General features: G+C 37.2%; 2 protein-coding genes across 2 annotated transcripts in view; one reads left to right on the top strand and one right to left on the bottom strand.

The window, feature by feature from the left end:
- LOC145910304 (uncharacterized) overlaps nt 1-17,643 on the top strand; it is a 133,752-nt gene that overhangs the window by 96,432 nt on the left and 19,677 nt on the right. The window lies entirely within an intron of this gene.
- LOC145912137 (uncharacterized) lies at nt 2,325-12,138 on the bottom strand. Its single transcript, XM_082999553.1, has 30 exons — nt 12,130-12,138; nt 11,743-11,938; nt 11,573-11,684; nt 11,341-11,510; nt 11,072-11,186; nt 10,834-11,009; nt 10,602-10,713; nt 10,314-10,492; nt 10,140-10,251; nt 9,876-10,066; nt 9,579-9,815; nt 9,312-9,467; nt 8,860-9,080; nt 7,180-7,344; nt 6,869-7,073; nt 5,674-5,783; nt 5,259-5,355; nt 4,936-5,009; nt 4,713-4,847; nt 4,502-4,648; nt 4,287-4,447; nt 4,084-4,219; nt 3,891-4,012; nt 3,735-3,841; nt 3,610-3,665; nt 3,420-3,542; nt 3,225-3,362; nt 3,040-3,167; nt 2,751-2,886; nt 2,325-2,384 (listed from the first exon to the last, which is right to left on the bottom strand). The coding sequence occupies exons 1-30, from the start codon at nt 12,136-12,138 to the stop codon at nt 2,325-2,327; spliced, it is 4,086 nt and encodes a 1,361-aa protein (XP_082855679.1).

Raw genomic sequence — 17,643 nt, 5'->3', positions numbered from 1 at the left:
AATCATGGTCTTAAACTTGTCAGGCTTACAATCAGAATCAAATTTACCATGTTTGTGTTGCACATTTCACACCCTAAAAATGCTAGAGTTTACAAAATACAACATAAATTTTCTCACAGCACTTCTCTGCTTGACAACGATTAAACCCTTTAGCAAATTCTGAAATTAATCCTAGATAAAATGCTTATGTCTCACGCTGTTATATTGTTCTAATTAAGACAAGGAAATTGTTGTACATAAACTGACCTACATTGCAAACTGTTGTGGTCAATAATCAGACAACCTCCAGTGTAGATACTTACACAGTGTGACTCCACAGTCAAGCGTCGAGCCTTTTTAACAAAGTTGGCAAACACATTTTTCAAGGATCAATTGGTATACGTGGGCATGTACGGAAACGAAAAACACTAAATATGACAATAATTATTGAGGTGGTTATTGATTTTTGTATCGACTTTAAAACATCATGCATTTCCACCAGAAAATTAAATGCAGTTGTCATCTAAAAGTTAGCGAGTAGTTTGTTTGGTTTTGAAATTTTTTTAGTTTTGTTACATCCCTCTACCGGTTTGTACCTGAGCATCATTGTTTTAAACAGATTTCATTCAAATTTATAGCTTTATCACCATTTGAGTTGTCGCGTTACGTTCTGCCATTCTATTCGGGTTTGGGAGTTCAAGTTAAATGTTTTTTTTTTTTCAATTTGCGAAATGTGAATGCACCTGGAGTTGTCTTTCCAGCGAAACTCAACAGTCACTAGCACACAAAACCAGCAACAAGATGTTAAAATGCAGTTACTTTTCTCACATAACAAGCTATTACTCTGGGTTTATTGGCAATATTTTATAGTTTTGTTGCTCTAAAAATTATCTAAATACTGAAGATGTTTTCATAGCAATCACTTTACCTCCAAACTTGCACAAAGATTTAAATTAAAACGCACTTGTATTACGTCTACATCAACGAACTCTTGACAGTCGACTTATTTTATTTATCGTGTTGTCCACATCATACGGGCTCGATAATCACAAACTGTGGCCTAAACTTGGTGAAGAGAATACTCCAGCTAATGGATTGTAATCGGGTTAAGTCTGCCGAAATGGATTAGGCACGTTCTTTGAACCGAGTTAGCTTTTACCACACCGGGATTTGAACCGGGGATATATCCTGGCCACGAATCCTGGTCAGGTTTTCTTCCTATATATTGGTCGGCCAGCACGACAGGGTGGCCACCTAATGTCCAAAACGGCCGGCTACAACACATCTCCTCCAAGTGCAATCGGCTTGAATCCCACGGCAGAGCGTGAGGTCTAAGGTTTTATCGATAACTGTGCTATATTGACTTTTGCTTGTTGCATTTACCTTGTAATATTTTGCGCAAAATATGATGATGATGAATCGCATAATAACGCTTAATCGCATTATTGCATATTATTTCATTAATTTATTCAATTAACTGAAATGGTGACTTAGTTGTTAGGGGGGCAAAGCTGATATTTCTCCTAAAAATATGGCAAGAACAGTTTTTTTGTGGAAATACGTTGCTATTAGTTAACTGAAAGCCATGTTTTCCCCTTTTAGCGTTGCTCAAACCTAATGTCGTGCCGTTTAGGAACTGACAGCAATCTTCCATAATTGTTTTGTAACAACAGGAACCCTTTCCTTGTGCTTTCACAATGCGAAAGTCCCGTTAACTGCATTCATTTTTGAATCGTTTGCCCTCATTACATTGCGAATCAAGTCTGTAGCAAGCAAACGATATGTCATAAATTCCTTTTATTATGAGCGTCGTTGGCACCTCGCCACAACACGTAAGATTATGCTCGGCGACAAACCGGACTACAAATGAGAGCAAGGGAATCTATGATACTGTACTTTGGACTGCTAATACTGCTTGAAACTAAGCAGCATGGGAGAAATTTCACCGAAAAATATGCACGACCGATACTAGTAAATAGAAACACAACGCACTGAGATACAAAGCAACTAAACCATGTGGCTTTACAACAGAATTTCGCGTCGTTAATCAAATACTTAAAAATACTGAAAAATTTTGATGCAAAAATCACAGTAAATATGCAATGCCTGTAAAATACAATTATGAAATACAACACAAAATTAATAAAAAATTATTGCCAATGTTTTCTTGGTTACAAGCAATTGCTACGAAAGATTGGGCCTTTACACAGAGAACTGGTGGCCAAGTAAACATGATTGTCGTTTTTGTTGCTAATGTTTCATATTTTGTAGCCAGGTTGATTTTCCTATTTGTCGGATTGAACTGGAGTTGCTTCACAAAATCCAACAAAAAACATTCTAGCATATTAAGCCCCGTAATTGTCGACGTAGCTTTTGATCAATGTGTAGCAAGATTGGTATTCATGCTGCAATAAAAAACACAGGTAAGTTGGTTTATGGAAGCACGGGGATAATGTATTCGTTTAAACAAAAACAAAATAAATTAGTTCAGAGTTGCATTTCTAGAAGCGTTTATAAGTTTTTTTTATGATAACAATTTATGGCATTCGCGTACTACAATCGGCAAACGAAGGACTTCAAGTGTTTAATAAACTTCCCGGATACGAGTGGTACGCGAAACTGTTCAAAATATCCAAGTTGTACACGACTGAAGAAGGTTTGAGAAACATTCAAGCGTTGATAACCTTAATAACCACGGTTATTAAATCCCGTCCCATGGAAACTTGAAGCGTGATCTGGGTAGCACGTTTTACATACACACAGAATCTTACCAGGGTAAGTGTAGTATTAGGAAAAAAACTCAAGATATCCTTCACAGCTCGAAAAACATCAAACTTCTTCTCGACATTATTACGACACAGAAGGTTCCAGACTGCACCAAATATGACCGACTTCGAATATCCGTCCCTTAAAAAAACTTGTTTAAACAGCAATAAAACAAATGGAAAACTATTTTTTAACATTCCAGGACCAGGTTTTTCTGGTCACGAATTCTGTGTAGGTTTTCAATCGATCGCCTGACAAGATTACCAATCGTTATCTCAAACGCAAAACTTATACCTTGAGATGGCTAGAATGCTCTTAGCATAGGTCCCCTGACGGAGAATACCACCTCGTATAATCAGTTCTATGAATTCCGCGTCGTTTTCAGGATCACCGCTGGCATTTTCAACCAGCACCACGTCATTCTGTAATAAAAGAGGCAATAAATATTAATTATTTGCTGTTTTGAAAACCTTTAAAACCTGTTGTTGACTTCTTTCGTTGTCAACACTTATTTTTGTCTCTTTCACCGTTCCATGATTTGTTTCTTCGACGAGTTTTAATGAAAATATTCCGTGGACCTTTTTTCTGTTCACTTGATCCGGCCAAATTGGGTTTTTCTTAAACAAATATCAATTAGATTCTTCGAAAAACTAACTTCTAAATTTTGATATTACATTGTTTTTCTCCAGTTGAACAATAAATCCTGTGTTATTCAATATCAAAACACTCAAGAAATCTTCCACTTCCTTCAAACTTGGTTCAACACCAAGCAGCAAATTGTAGCTTGGATCGTATGACTAAACATACAACATTTTGCTTGTGAATGCGTGGATTTTTTTCCGGTTTTTGAAAACAAATACAAACCTCAATTTTAAAGACTCCACTTTTTTGTTTATTTCCTGGATTGGGCTCAGCTTTATCTAAATAATGTTTAAAATTAATAAACAGAACAAATCGAATTCAAACAGAACAAATCTACTTACATTTACAGGAAACAGTTTTAAGACGGTCAACAGTTACTGGGGAAGATTTTCCATCATCTGAAAATTTAATCAGATCACTAAATTCCTTGCTGATATCGTTTGCTTGAGGAAATCTGAGGAAGAATGTGATTATTATGTACGTTTATTTAACAACATATTTAAAAAATTCTTTGATCCAACCTTTGAGTTTGAAGAACTTTTTGGTTAAGTTGAAATAAATCTGAATCAGTTTCATTAAAAGCCACCGTTTCAGCCAGAAGTTTGTGAAGTAAGATGTATTGTTCCTAATAAATTTTACTCGAGCAAATCCTTAACGGCCTTTAGTATTAATTTCTTATTGCTGTAAAATACTAACGAGGGCTTGCACCATTTCCATTCTTTGCTGCCTCATATTACAAACTGCTTTAAAAACATCAACCGAACCAGTTTCACTCAATTCATCCAATAAATTATCGAAGCCAATAAACGTTCCTGTTCTTCCGACTCCGGCACTAGAAGCAAAAATTTTAGACCATGAGGTCAAATGAACAATTGACTTTATTTGGGGATTTTCTATACCTGCAATGAACAATTGTGGGAACTTCAACATTAAGGGAATGTTGAACCTCAGCCAAGTGGGTTTTAACTTCTTTAGAAAATCTGAGCAAACCAGTGGTAGTTTGTGGAACTCCGTGGTCGGGCCAAGCAGTGAAGTGATATTGCGTCACAGTGCGTTGTTCCTGTGAATGATACTCAAAAAGTTTTTGAAACAGCAAGTTACACAAATTACTTACCGATATATAATTGCTTTTCACTTCCTGGACAGTCAATGTCCTGATGACGAAACTACCTCTATTATTGACGTCATATAGTTTGACTTTCACTCGTGTTAAGTTTCTACACCGATTTCCATTTTCGGGCCAGTAGAGGGCGCACTTGGACTAAGAATAAATAATATCGTTGTTCACTTTTGTGCGGCAAAATTTAACAGAGTTTTAACCGAACCTTTCCCTTCTCTTGAAGATCGGCAAGCATTACAATTACTTGGACGTTCTGTTCCCAAACCATCGTCCAGAAATCATCCACAGTTTTATGGAGCGGTCCTTGGGTTGCAATCCACTTGTACTGTTGCTTGAAACCCTGAATTCCAGAAATTTACAAGCTGCTGAGAAACCTGGGTGGGCCCTGGAAGGCTGCTTGAATGTTTGATGTTATTTGTATTACTTACGTTGATAAAGGAAGCGTTAACGTAATGGTTTCCATTTGCATCCTCGTTGTTTAGAATCACTCTTGTGTGGTCGTCTGTGCAAATAGTAAAAACGTAAATAATGCTGTCTTTTCATTACATATATAAATTTTTCAAATCAATGTTGTTTTTTGGTGTGTAGAAGATTTTTTGACCGTTTTATTTTCATTGACACTACTGCGTTTTTCAAAATATAATTTTGTTGGCTGCCTAAATTAAACCAAGGCACTCATATTGTTCAGTGTATGCAAAGAAAACCTAAACACACGTCACGTATATCGATTTTTAAACCCTTTCGTACTTACACGGGATAATATTCTTGTATCGATTTCTGCTCGGATTTTCCTTGGCTGTGGCGTCATCATATACAGTGCAGAAGTTTTGCGATTCAGTTTTGATGTTCTGAAGAAAATGGTGTAAGAAACAATGAATATAATAGACTTGTTTCAAATCCATAGCAATGTTATCAGTCCATTATGCTAGGACATCTCTTTGGGTAACACGCCAAACATGATGGTACGCAAAGAATCAACTTGACACAAAACACAACATTTAATTGTACTCTGTCACAAACTACGCTTTCATGAGAGTTTTTCATTTACCTCATTACAGCTAACTGTTGCCACAAACTATCAAAACGTTACAGTCGAACATGAGGGATCGAGAGATACAAGGTTAAAGAAGGTCTGACATAGATCACTTTGTCACAGTGTTATCTACCTTAAATTGATCTTTTAAACCTTCATGATCCTTTCCCATGCTGTCAGTAAAGAATTCCTCAAGAAAAACTCTTGAAATCTTTGTAGTTTCTTCTTGCACGTGATCATCATCTAGTGGAATGTAAGTAAGACGTAGGTGTTAAAATCATGCTGGGTTTTACTGAACTTTTATTGTCAAGAAAAGTTGCTTACTCTATCGCAACAACTTGTGGATAACTGACCTTTACGAGAAAGTTTGCGTCTTTTCGGGACAGCTGGCGTTTTTGATGGAATCCATATCCGTATACGATCTCTATGTGATTAGTCACGTTTGTAATACACGTGTTGCAAAAGTAAGGGTATGGTTCATTACCTGTAGAACACTCCTACCGCAATCAAAACAACCAGAAGAAATAAAGGTACTGTTGTCCCAGCAATTGCGGAAGCGGGAGAAGACGGTGGCCCTGAAACTATAAAGTAAAACTATAAAGGAAGGAAGAGTATGAACGTGATATCGAAGGAACCTATTTTGTAAAACCCAATTTGGGACTCTGCTATACAATGTAACCTTCTCGGCACACGAAAACGTTTGCAGGTGCTATGAACGGCTGGGACAACACACAACCGATGTTTTCTTGTGACGACTCAATATTGCCCAGTTCCAGCATGCGCTTTGCCTATGACATAAGCGTTAACACCACGCCAACACCACATATGGTAAAAACAGTGAGTGGTCTGTGTTAGCTCATGGGATGTAGGATAGAAGCCTACAGGCAACCAACGTGGGATTTCCTCTGGTATATTTGGATCGACTCTTCGTAGTGTTTTAATCCAGAACACGGAAGTACGTATGTTGCTATGTTAGTTTGCGCGTAACAACAAAAGACCAACTGATATATAGTAACTGTTTGTGCAAGTGTTCAATTGATTGTGTTCACCGAGTCATGCAAACATGGTTCAAGAAACGATTTGTGTACAATGGTTTAACTGCATCAAGACTCACAGATACGTTATCAACATTGGGCCGATAAGAACCACACGCATTCTCTTTCTGTCTGATCAAGTGATCTCGCCAACGAACGCCAAAATGTTATCATCGCAATCTACCTAATTAAACTTTAACACAACGGCAATCATGTGACTGTGTTATTATATGACAGTGGTCTGGTTTCAAAAATACATGTGTACAAGCCATTGGGCGTCCTTATATCACATACCTGGTATAACTTCGATCTTACATTCCCCAGATATGTCGAAAACTGTGTTGAAGCAATACTCTGTGATTGGTTGAAACTGAGCGAAGAGTTGTTTGTTTTCACCAATCACAGCACTGTGTTGTATTGACGCGTTGGATGTGAAAGTTTTTTCGGTCCAGTTAAAGTTTTGTGTGGTTGCACTGATTGGTACAATTGCAAAACGTAACTGCGGACAGATTTTTAATGGTTACGGTATTATTGTGTCAGACGTGTCACAATTGCAGTGAAAACAAATATTTATGTAAATATTTCATTCACACAACATTTTTTACCTTCACTTTGGTGACTTTGTTGGTCACATTCTCAGGGAGCATAACTTGAATACTGCATACACCGGAATCGATTGACATTTGACCTGTGACGTTACGAAACACACTTGACGTCAAGGCTGTAGTTGTAGGAACCTCCAAGTTCCTAATATCCGGAAACATTTCAACCTAAACAATTGCAAATGCATTAGTATTAGCATTGTACCATATGATACGTACACTCTAAAAAAACTTCGCTCATTTCTTCTCTCCGGCGGGAGGCAGCGAGCGAAATTCCCGCCACTCGCTTCAGGACAAGCGAAGCTTTCGCTCAACCCTTTTTTCTCGCATCAAAATAGGAGAACCTTTGTCTCTTTTTTAAAATCGCGCGCTCCGCAGCCGGCAACGTGATTGGCTGGCGCAAAAGAGGAGATCGAAATTGAATTTCGCCATTCACATATTTATTGCGCGAAAACTGCGGGATATGATTTTTGAAGGCCCGAGCATTATCACTAAGTTGGACGACTGTTGATAGCGTAGGCTAGTCCATTTGAAACGTCGAAGGCAGAGATTTTGCGATTTAGTATTGAAGAGCTGCTACCGTTTTGAAGGATAAACAGTAAATTGACGATACTATGGAGAAGGAATTGAGAAGTAAGTTAATGTGTTATTTTGTATTAATAAATTATAATTAATCAGTTCAATAAAGATGGTCATCATTTATTATTTGCTGTAATATTTTGTTTGCAGCTATCCTTCCAAACTACTAAAAATTGAACCTGCAAAGTCAATGGCAAGAAGTTTTACAGCTTTGATGGGCAAAGTCAAGAATACAAAGGGCTATGTAAGTGTACTATAAATGCTGAACTTATTCTTTATCTTATATATATTTTAACATACATGCAGGAACATTATTGTGACGACAACATTCCACTTATGTACCGTGCCATAAGTGCAACATTTGATTACATAAGAATGGATATCTAACAGGATCACCCTTTCATATCATCTGTTGTGCTCAAATACCCAGGATTTGTTGATGTTGATCAAGGTGAATTGGTGTATATGTCTTGTTTATCAAGCTACTAACCATACATATTTTATGTTCACCCAGATCTTGAAAGAGTATTATTGGTAAAAGCCACATGCGAACAGAATTAAGAATGTTGGTCCAAAAATCCTGCCAAAGTATGGGGTTGAGGAAAAAGGCAGGCGTCAACATGGCCAAATATGCTTTGAACAAGTCCAAAGAGCTGTATGAATGGACCATACACCAGTGGGAGTTGGATGTGACATTCTCTTGGCGTTTGAAACACTTTTAGCCCTATTTTGTTTTTTTAATGTTGAATACTAACCACATTTTGCAACATTTTTGAGGTTAATTGCCTTGATATGAAAGCTAAGGGTGCAGTCCACTCTTTCAGTGTTATAATGTGATGTGTAATAACTGTATGTTCATTTATATTTACGAAAAATAAAACAGGATGTGAAAAAATGTGCATGTTGGGTGCAAAGTGAATCATTCAATAGCTTAAACGAATGAGTGAAGTAATCGCCGAAAACGCAGCAATTTAGTCATTCAATCACTCAAAACAGTGAGCGAAGTTGTTCGCTCATTTCAAACGAGCTTTTGTTTCACTCGCAGAATTTTTCGATCAAATTTCGCTCATTTTTTTTTAGTGTGTATGATACACATGTATTTACCGATATACTATATGAGATATCTGGTTTCAGATGATCGATTGTGGTTGTGTAGATGTGGTTGCTTGTTGAAGGTTGGGTGGAAACTTTACTGACATTGATTGAGTGACTTTCGTTCATTGCTCTTACAAGGTACGTTATCGATCCATTGTATTTGGTCAGATCTTCCCATTGAACTGTCACCCGGTCGTTGTAACATTTGCTCGTTTGCACGATTTTCAGACCTACTGGGAAAAGTCAGTGTAAAGTATTTGTTCGATTGTTCAAATAACATAAACCTTGCCCCTATAAAGACACACGTAATTGCGCCGTTCAGTGCAAGAAATGACTGCAATAGCATTAGATGAAGTTTGGTGAAACCGGCAATTTTTTGGAAAGATTATTCCATTATTTCCCGGCACTAAAAGCAACGTTGTGGGGTCAGAGCACTCATAAATCGTTTTTGTTTTGCTTACCTTGAAGCCACGTATCAATGTTCAACGGCAAATTAGTGCTATTAATAAAATTAATATATGGCAAAACTCCACCAGAACTACTACATTGGTTTACAGCCGAAGTGAAATTCAAGTTAGGATTTGTTGTATAAAGCGTGTCCACGTGTATGTTAAGGTCTGAAACAAAATAAACTGTTAAAGCCGTCAAAAAATACCCAAATCTTTAGTGACCTGTATTAAATGTCATCGTTCTGTTTTTTGCTGAAGAAACGAAATTGTTTGACCAACATGTTACCAGAGAATTTTGCCCAAATATCACAGAGCTGGAGATAACCAAGTGAGACTCTGTCTGGTTATGTTGTTGGTAGTTTGTAATTGTTGTTGGTGTTTTTGTTTGATGGTCGATAATTTGGTCGTTGATCTTCCAATAAACAGTGGGTGGTGGAATCCCAGCAAATGTACACGTGTAAGTTTGTGATTGGCTAAAATTTGTAGGGAACGTGGAAGAAACTAAATATGGACCAACTTAAGAACAATAGGAGTTGTTATTTTCAAACCAATTTCGGTTTAATTACAAGCATGTACCAGAAACCGTTGCTTTTGATTGAACGCTAGCAAAATCTTCCACAGAATTGTTCGCACGGCAATTATATTCACCACTATCGTAAAGAACAAATCTGACGAAATGCAATATGCTTGTAGCCTGAAAATTACTAATCTGCATAATTTCCTGATAAATTCCTGCTGACGAATCCAATGAAATTTTGTTTGATTTGCTGCAAAGAAATTTGAATGTATGCCAGGAAGTTTTTCCCTATCTAATATATTAATGCGGGAAGAAAAGTTTACCGAATCCAGTAAACAGCAGGAAGGTAATACCCGAACGATGAGCAGGTGATGGTAGCAGTTTTCCCTTGATGTAATGTAACTTTCCGCTTTGACAACGACACATTTGCTTTTACTGAACCCCCCAAAGACATAAAAATTAATTTAAATTTACATAAATCTATGAACATTTCCAACCCAATGCTTGAAATTGAGCTGTTTTCGTTTTAATGTTTGAAGCCACACATTCGTATTCTCCAGCTTCTTCGATTGATTTTAAGTTGACAAATAACTCAGACATTGATTTGTACAAATCACTGTTTCTTTTCTTCTGGAAAATTGATTTTGTTGGGGATAAACTCACATCAATATTGTTTCTAAAATGCAGTTTTGGAAATTAGTATTTGTGAAAAAACAGTCTGATTATTAGCATGCAATTTCACAGTTTTCACAAAAAACATTCATAAAATACATTTGCCGATGTACCTTTTCCAGACTGTGGCAGGCAAAGGAAAGCCGTAAGACATACATATGACTGTAAAAGAATCTGCAATTTTTGTGACTCGGCTCGTCTGTGTAAGGGAGATATTCGCTGCAACTTAACGCGTACAATACGGTATTAGGACAAAACTATTTGAAAAACATGGTAAATATTATTGAGTAGGTGAGGTTGTTACATCTTTTTACCCGCAAAATTCGATAACAAAACTGGTTTTACCTTTTACTTCAAGTGTTTGTTGAATGATATCACCATTGTTTGCTTCACAAATATACGATCCAAAATACATGACGCTATGTACAACTAAATTGAGCTGTACTGTTTGCGAATGTTCGGCGTTCTTCAACAAATTTGTGTAAAAATAAGATAAAGAACCGTCGATGATGTTCCCATTTCTATGTAAACAGACAAGAAACAAATTTGGGGTTTTACCACACATTTCCAACCACTAAAGTACCTTTTCCAAACAACGGTCGGTTTTGGATATCCATGCGAAATACAACCGACTTGATAACGGTAATGTAAGTTGTCAACAACTATTTTCGATCTTGTGAGGGTAATGTTTGGTATCACTGTTGTTTAGAAAGAGTTACAAAGAAAATATATTTAAAAACAACACAATGTGTTGTTACAAGAGGTATATTCTATCTTTTATAGTAAAAACACACTTTTTAGAAGTAAAGAATATTTTTTTTCGCTACCTACCTGCCAAAACAGTGCACTTACTTTGAACTGATACGAATTTGCTGTGTCCGGTTCCGTATCCGTTGTCTGCATTGCATTGGTACTGACCTGACACCGTGACGTCACTCATAGTAATTTGTAGTCTATCGCGACGTTCAAATTGTGTATTAGTGATAGTTGTTGTATGAACTGAAAAATCCGGGGGGCTTATTCTATGAATAAAAATTAATGACTAATTGGTGGATGTTTTATGGAAGTCGTACCAGGTATTCACCTTTTCCATTTAACATTTGGTTTTGGAAAACCGAAGGAAACACAATCAACATTAACTTGTTGTTGAAACTTTATCTTAATAGTCGTAGGAGATATTGATATGTTTGCTGGAACTAAATGAAAAAGGTAACCTACAGAACGATGGACATCTCAAGGAATGTAAACTTTAACCTTTAACTTCTAATGTTTCCGTCTTCACTCCATCTCCATTCCAGTTTGTAGCTTTACATACGTAACTTCCTGATTCAACAACGTCATAAACTGTTACGTAGAGCGTTGATTTCCTGGTGTTTGCTTTCAGTGGAGATTGTATTTGGTAAATACTACCAGCTACTGATAATCCGTTTCTATAATAAACAAATATGATCTACACCTAATGACGGCATAACCCGTGTTAGGCAAACTTAAGCTGTTTAGGTCTACAAAATTGTCACCATGTAAGTACAAAAACGAATATACTATAATTTATCTAAATGACACCGATTGCTAAAATTTTTTCAAAAGCATTATCCGATAAACAAAACTGACGAAAAGGGCTTTTTCATTTCCAATACCCACCTGAGCCATTCCACCGATGGGTTGCCATTACCATTTGCAGTGCATACAACTATTTGTTGCGATTTGTAATTTGCGACTAATAGACTTTTGTCCAGTGAAACAGAAAGAGTCACTTTTAAAAAAAGAAGTTTTGGTAACTTTAACAAAAATTATCTCCATTTACATAAGGTTTAAGTTCAAAAGTACCTATTATTTGTAACATTACAGTTCCAACAGTTTTACAACTAGAGTTAGTTCCAACAAGTTCAATATGTATGTTTCCAATATGTGATGAGGTTACACTGTTTATTGTGTAACTAAACCTGGTTCCATTGTAACTATGTTTGAGAGGTACTCGTTGGTTGCTGTTTTAAATTGCTGTAACTGTGAGAGGTTCTGTGTGGAATCCTGATATATTCCCACTTATAGTAACTGAGTCACCGATCTTCGCTGAATAACTTGATTGATTAAATGATATTTCTCTTGCCCCTGCCAAAGTGCGCCGATTTTAGAATGTTAATTAATGAGAGTTGTTAACTAACACGTAATAACATTTATCATTGTGACGTACATAAATGTTTTTGTAAAGAAAACTTTCCCACCTTTGTTTTCACATATGTGATAATTTGCTTTACCACAGTTTCCAGCATTCCATCCCCAATTTCCTCCTTCCCTCTGAAGTCCAACACACAAACCACTTCCAACCCCGCTCAACCATGCGGTGTATCCTATGTTTGTCCATTCGGCTGGAAACATAATCATATAGAGAGGAGAACATGAGCACGTATCTCATTTTACTTGTTGATAATGATGATGATCTTTGAGCAAACACTCTCCCATCAATCCACTGAAAAGTTAATGCATTTGTTTCCCTTTTACTTCCCAAGTAGGCGTCTGTTAAGTAAAAGGATATTAACACACATTTATTCAATGTTTAATTGATTCTCGTACAAATATCTGCATTGATACGTTCCGACTTCTCCTGTGCTTTTGTAACAAGATAGTTTTGTGTTTCAGCATCCGGGACACTTGCCAATGTTCCATTATTTTCTCCACATTTTGTATTTGAGTTATCCCATGTTTGATCCGATGATGAATGATAATCGGATAAAGTGTAGAAGCGACCAACACAGCTGGTAGCGGAATTTCCTGAGTTAAACCAATATATTCATATATATCTGTTTTCTTGCCAACCATTTGCTTCATTGCCCTTCGTAAATATTTGTTCATAGATATACTATGTTTATTAAACGTGGGTCATAAACACTATTCCTTTATTCATAATAGAGACCAAATTGACTACAGGAATCAGTCTTTGAAAGTCGGTGAACGGCGGATCTGTCTTTGCAAATCAATATATAATATTCCTGGAATTCCAAAAGGAGTAAAAGACTCCACACAGAATACAAAACAGTGACGGAAATAAAGGCATAAAAGGGGGGGGGGGGGGGGACGCAAAGGCGTTATCTCCTTAACGTTGTCTACGTCACTGACCCGTTGCGTATTCCTAATTAGGTGTAATCACCCAGAAAACAAAAAATTTAAATGTTTAAACACAAAAGGTGTTCAACCCGCATCGCCTATTTGCACTGCGTTGGGCCAAGGAAGCGGATACTATGTAGCTTTTAAGACAAACCAGACTTCAGAATGCAAGCATCTCTGTTCATGTAAATACATAAGCGTCATAATCAGTTTATTTTTTTATCTTTGGAAGTGTAAGATAAGATTTCTGTTAACAACGTGGAGTGTTCATATCGTCTACGGATAATCGCATATTCAATTTAGTTAAACAAACAGTAGCTTGTTGTTTTGTGAAAGCGACTTGCCTTAAGTTACACAATCACGTTACAATTTGCCACGCTGAATAAGGTTTGCTACTTTCAGTTTAAATAGGAAAACATTATTTACATACCTGCAATCATGCTGCAGAAATTCCCGCATAAACATAACCAACATATCAGCCAACAAGGCATGCCTAAAACACCTGTGACAATCATTGTTGTTTAATTGCAGCTACTCGTATCTCATTGCAGTATCCAATGATATTTGTGTGTGGGTTTGTAACTGGCTTGGTGTAGGGACCTCAACGCGTAAGGTACGCAGCAAAACTTCACCAAATGCAAACATCACCAATAATGCTGCGACCAGATATACATAATTTCAAGTCGCAGCACAATTGGTGTAAAACCTGTTAGCTAACAACATGTAAACTAGGAGAAAGTATATCATGCTACAATTATAGAGCAAACCTTTTTAAGATTCTTGAACATTGAAGTAATAATAAACGAAATTGCATCGCATGTGCAATCAACACTTGACGTATACCACACGTGGTAACAACCCGTACATAACATATATAAGATGACCCGTTCATAGGACACATTTTATGGGTGCCTATCCTCGGTGTGGTTTTATCGGTACCCGTAACTTTTTTCTCTTAAACTTTTTAAAATACATTTTACAACCATGGCCAGAATATCTCGTACTTAAACGATGACTGGAGTGTTCATGTGAACATGCATCGGTTTTGCAGCTTACTTTGTTCTGATAGACAAAACTACGAAGGAATTGGTAACGCAGTGGCGTTGATAAGATACTTGTTAGTCTTTATATAAGTCACCGTCGGTCCTGTCAGCTTACGAAATTATGTTGTTCACAGCTGTTTGCAAACATCTAGACCATGTTGTTAAATTGTGCGAAGAGCAAAGCATGTGTACTTGTGCATTTTTTAGGCCTGGAAGAAGTGCAGTAACCTAAAAGTGTTTAATTTACTGTATATTGTGAACAACAGCACGAACCAGGAAGGAACGCTTTTGACAGGTTTGTGGCTTATACCACAGATAAATGACGTCATCCCTCCCACGAGCCTTATTTGTTGCCTGTGGTGATGTTCAACCGTTTAGACTCCTACTGGAGCAACCACTCCATTATACTTGTTATGGGTCATTACATTTATATAATGAGCTTTCTGCTTTGTTTGATAAGTTAATCAAAGAATTTTCAAACGGGGGACATAATATAAATTTCGATAGGAATTTGGTGTCAATATCTGTTAGTTTTACCCTTGCGACTCGCAGTAAATTCGCCTGATCGGTTTTATTGGTTAAATCGGTAAACTTGGATCTGCAAAACATTATCACCGTTGCAAATGCTCAACACACGTGCTTTGCGAATGTAATTACACAGCAGGGTACGAATTAAACTCAAAGTGCGAAATTAGTATGTTATTGCGCACCACACCTCCATAATAAAAATACAAAACCGCACAAAAAACACACAATTTCAACAACAAACTTGTTGCGGCGGTACGTCTAGAATAGTATCTTCACAGACTATTCAAATCGTCAAGCCGTGTTACGCAAAACGTAAGCACGCTCGTGATATCTGTATTTGGAACGTGGACCTTCAACCGACAAGAACCAATAATATTCAGGGGATGACAGGAGGCTTACCGGTAAGCAACGCCTCAAGCCTCGTTCTTTTCCTAACGTTGGTTGACAAAATGTTACCACCTACAGCGGTATCGAGTTCCACCTTGTTACAAATGTAGATTTCGATGTTCGAGGTAAATAAATGTTGGTGTAGTGTTTGCATCAGGTTTTCAAATAAAATCAGGTTACGAAAATACAACAATTAGAACTCACGTGCGATCTTATGTCAAATGCGTTAATCAAATAAGATTTCCCATCAATCATAAATAACATAATTAAAACCCAGTTTAAGGTTCATATTTGGCAAAACAGCATCAACATTTGGCATTGTTGTATTTCGCATAGCCACCCCGGCTGAATTTGTTAAAATTTCATTCGATGGCTTTAAAAATGAAAGTCAAAGCTAAATGCTGTTAATCATTAGTAAACGTTTCGAACACTAACTGGGTTCATCATCAGTACTACAATGAGCGCATGCTCATTCCTTTATTACCCCGACGCTTTTCTTGCATGCGCTCATTGTAGTACTGATGATGAACCCAGTTAGTGTTCGAAACGTTTACTAATGATTAACAGCATTTTAGCTTTGGCTTTCATTTTCAAAGTTATCAACTCCAAATATTTTGCACCCAAGTTCATTCGATGAATTTGTTTGATTTCATTCGATGGTAGGAAAATATAAGATTGGCTCAACCAGTAGAGCCGTTAGGCCCCTTGTCACAATAATCATATGATAAGCAAGTGGAGCCAATAATATGAGTTGTGTAAGCTGCATACAAATGGCCACTGTTTCGACCTGTAAGGTCTGATCAGCGCCACTGGTGTTTGCCGACCAAACGGCAAAGACATCCGCTTTGTGGTGACTATACAATCACCGTCATCCGTTGGGCACCAAATTATTCATATTATTGGCTCCACATTGCTTATCATATGATTATTGTGACACGGGGCCTAGCGGCTCTATTGGTTGAGCCTTGCTTGGTCATAGTGTTTCCATCTTGTTTTCTCCGTAAGGTTGCACCTAGTTTGGTGCCCAACGGATGACGGTGATTGTATAGTCACCACAAAGTGGAAGTCTTTGCTTGGGCATTTGGTCAGCAAAGTCGTCTGATAGTCACACCAGCTGCACTGATGAGACCTAAAAGGTCGAAACAGTGGCCATCTGTCTGCAGCTTATACACAATTCATATTATTGGCTCCACATTGTTTATTTTAATGTCGTTTGAAAGGGTTAAGCGCGTAGAATACTCTGTCCCAAAATTTTTGCGAGCGATTCTTGTTTTGCAACTTATGCCATAATAGGCATATCATATTCATAACCGAATACGAATACGCTTTTTTTATAATTTTGGTATCGTTACGAACTTAAGCCTATGAACTATATCGTGTACAAAAATCATGTCGCTACCTCGTAAGGTGGCCGGGTAACCCGCGTTCAAAGTTTTGTTAACTGGCGATTTGTTTTTGTCAACCAACTTTCCTCTGGTCTCTAAGGCAACACTTTTAAGCTGGCCAATAAAACCACATTAAAACACAGCTGTTGCGTAGAAACTAGTAACGAGATCAAATCACGTAAGAAAGCAACCGTTGCTATACATTTTGAAATGAGATGCTGGACAAGACTCTATCTAAAAAGTGCCTTAACCCAATAACCCCATGGAAAGAGATTCCGGACGTTAATGACGAAACTGGCTGTTGTGTGACCATTGTTCATATTTCCATGAATGCAAACGTTGTTATGTAACGTTACACAAATATTTTGGTTTGTGGTGACATGCATATGATTTTCCCCCAAAATCCTTCATAATTATTGTTTGTTTTTTTACCCCCTTGAAAATTAAAAGTCGCGCTTGTCGGATCAATGAATAATTTGAAAGAAAGATGTCTAATAGCTCATCGATTGTCTTTCTACGAGGTTTCATGCATGCGTATTACAGTCTGAATCGCCATTTGCGGTCTCGTCTGAACTCAGTTGTGTATTATTTTGACCCAGTCGTCATTGTTTGTGTGCTTAATTTAACTGGAGGATGTGCTATTTCAATGTTAGGTTATTTCGTATTTACAGAAAGTAAGACAAAAGAAAAGTTATTCTCGTCAAACTGTG

The sequence above is a fragment of the Ascidia mentula genome, chromosome 8, assembly GCF_947561715.1.
Source record: "Ascidia mentula chromosome 8, kaAscMent1.1, whole genome shotgun sequence".
Classification (NCBI taxonomy): Eukaryota; Metazoa; Chordata; class Ascidiacea; order Phlebobranchia; family Ascidiidae; genus Ascidia; species Ascidia mentula.
The sequence above is the reverse complement of the archived record's forward strand: the minus strand, read 5'-3'. Positions and strand labels throughout refer to the sequence as shown.

Excerpts from the sequence above, each read along its gene's own strand:
- LOC145912137 (XM_082999553.1), bottom strand. Across the intron at positions 9,816-9,875 it reads ATCAAAAGCAACGGTTTCTG|TTGGTCCATATTTAGTTTCT; the intron begins GTACATGCTTGT and ends ATTGTTCTTAAG. Across the intron at positions 4,013-4,083 it reads TGGAAATGGTGCAAGCCCTC|GAACAATACATCTTACTTCA; the intron begins GTTAGTATTTTA and ends AAAATTTATTAG.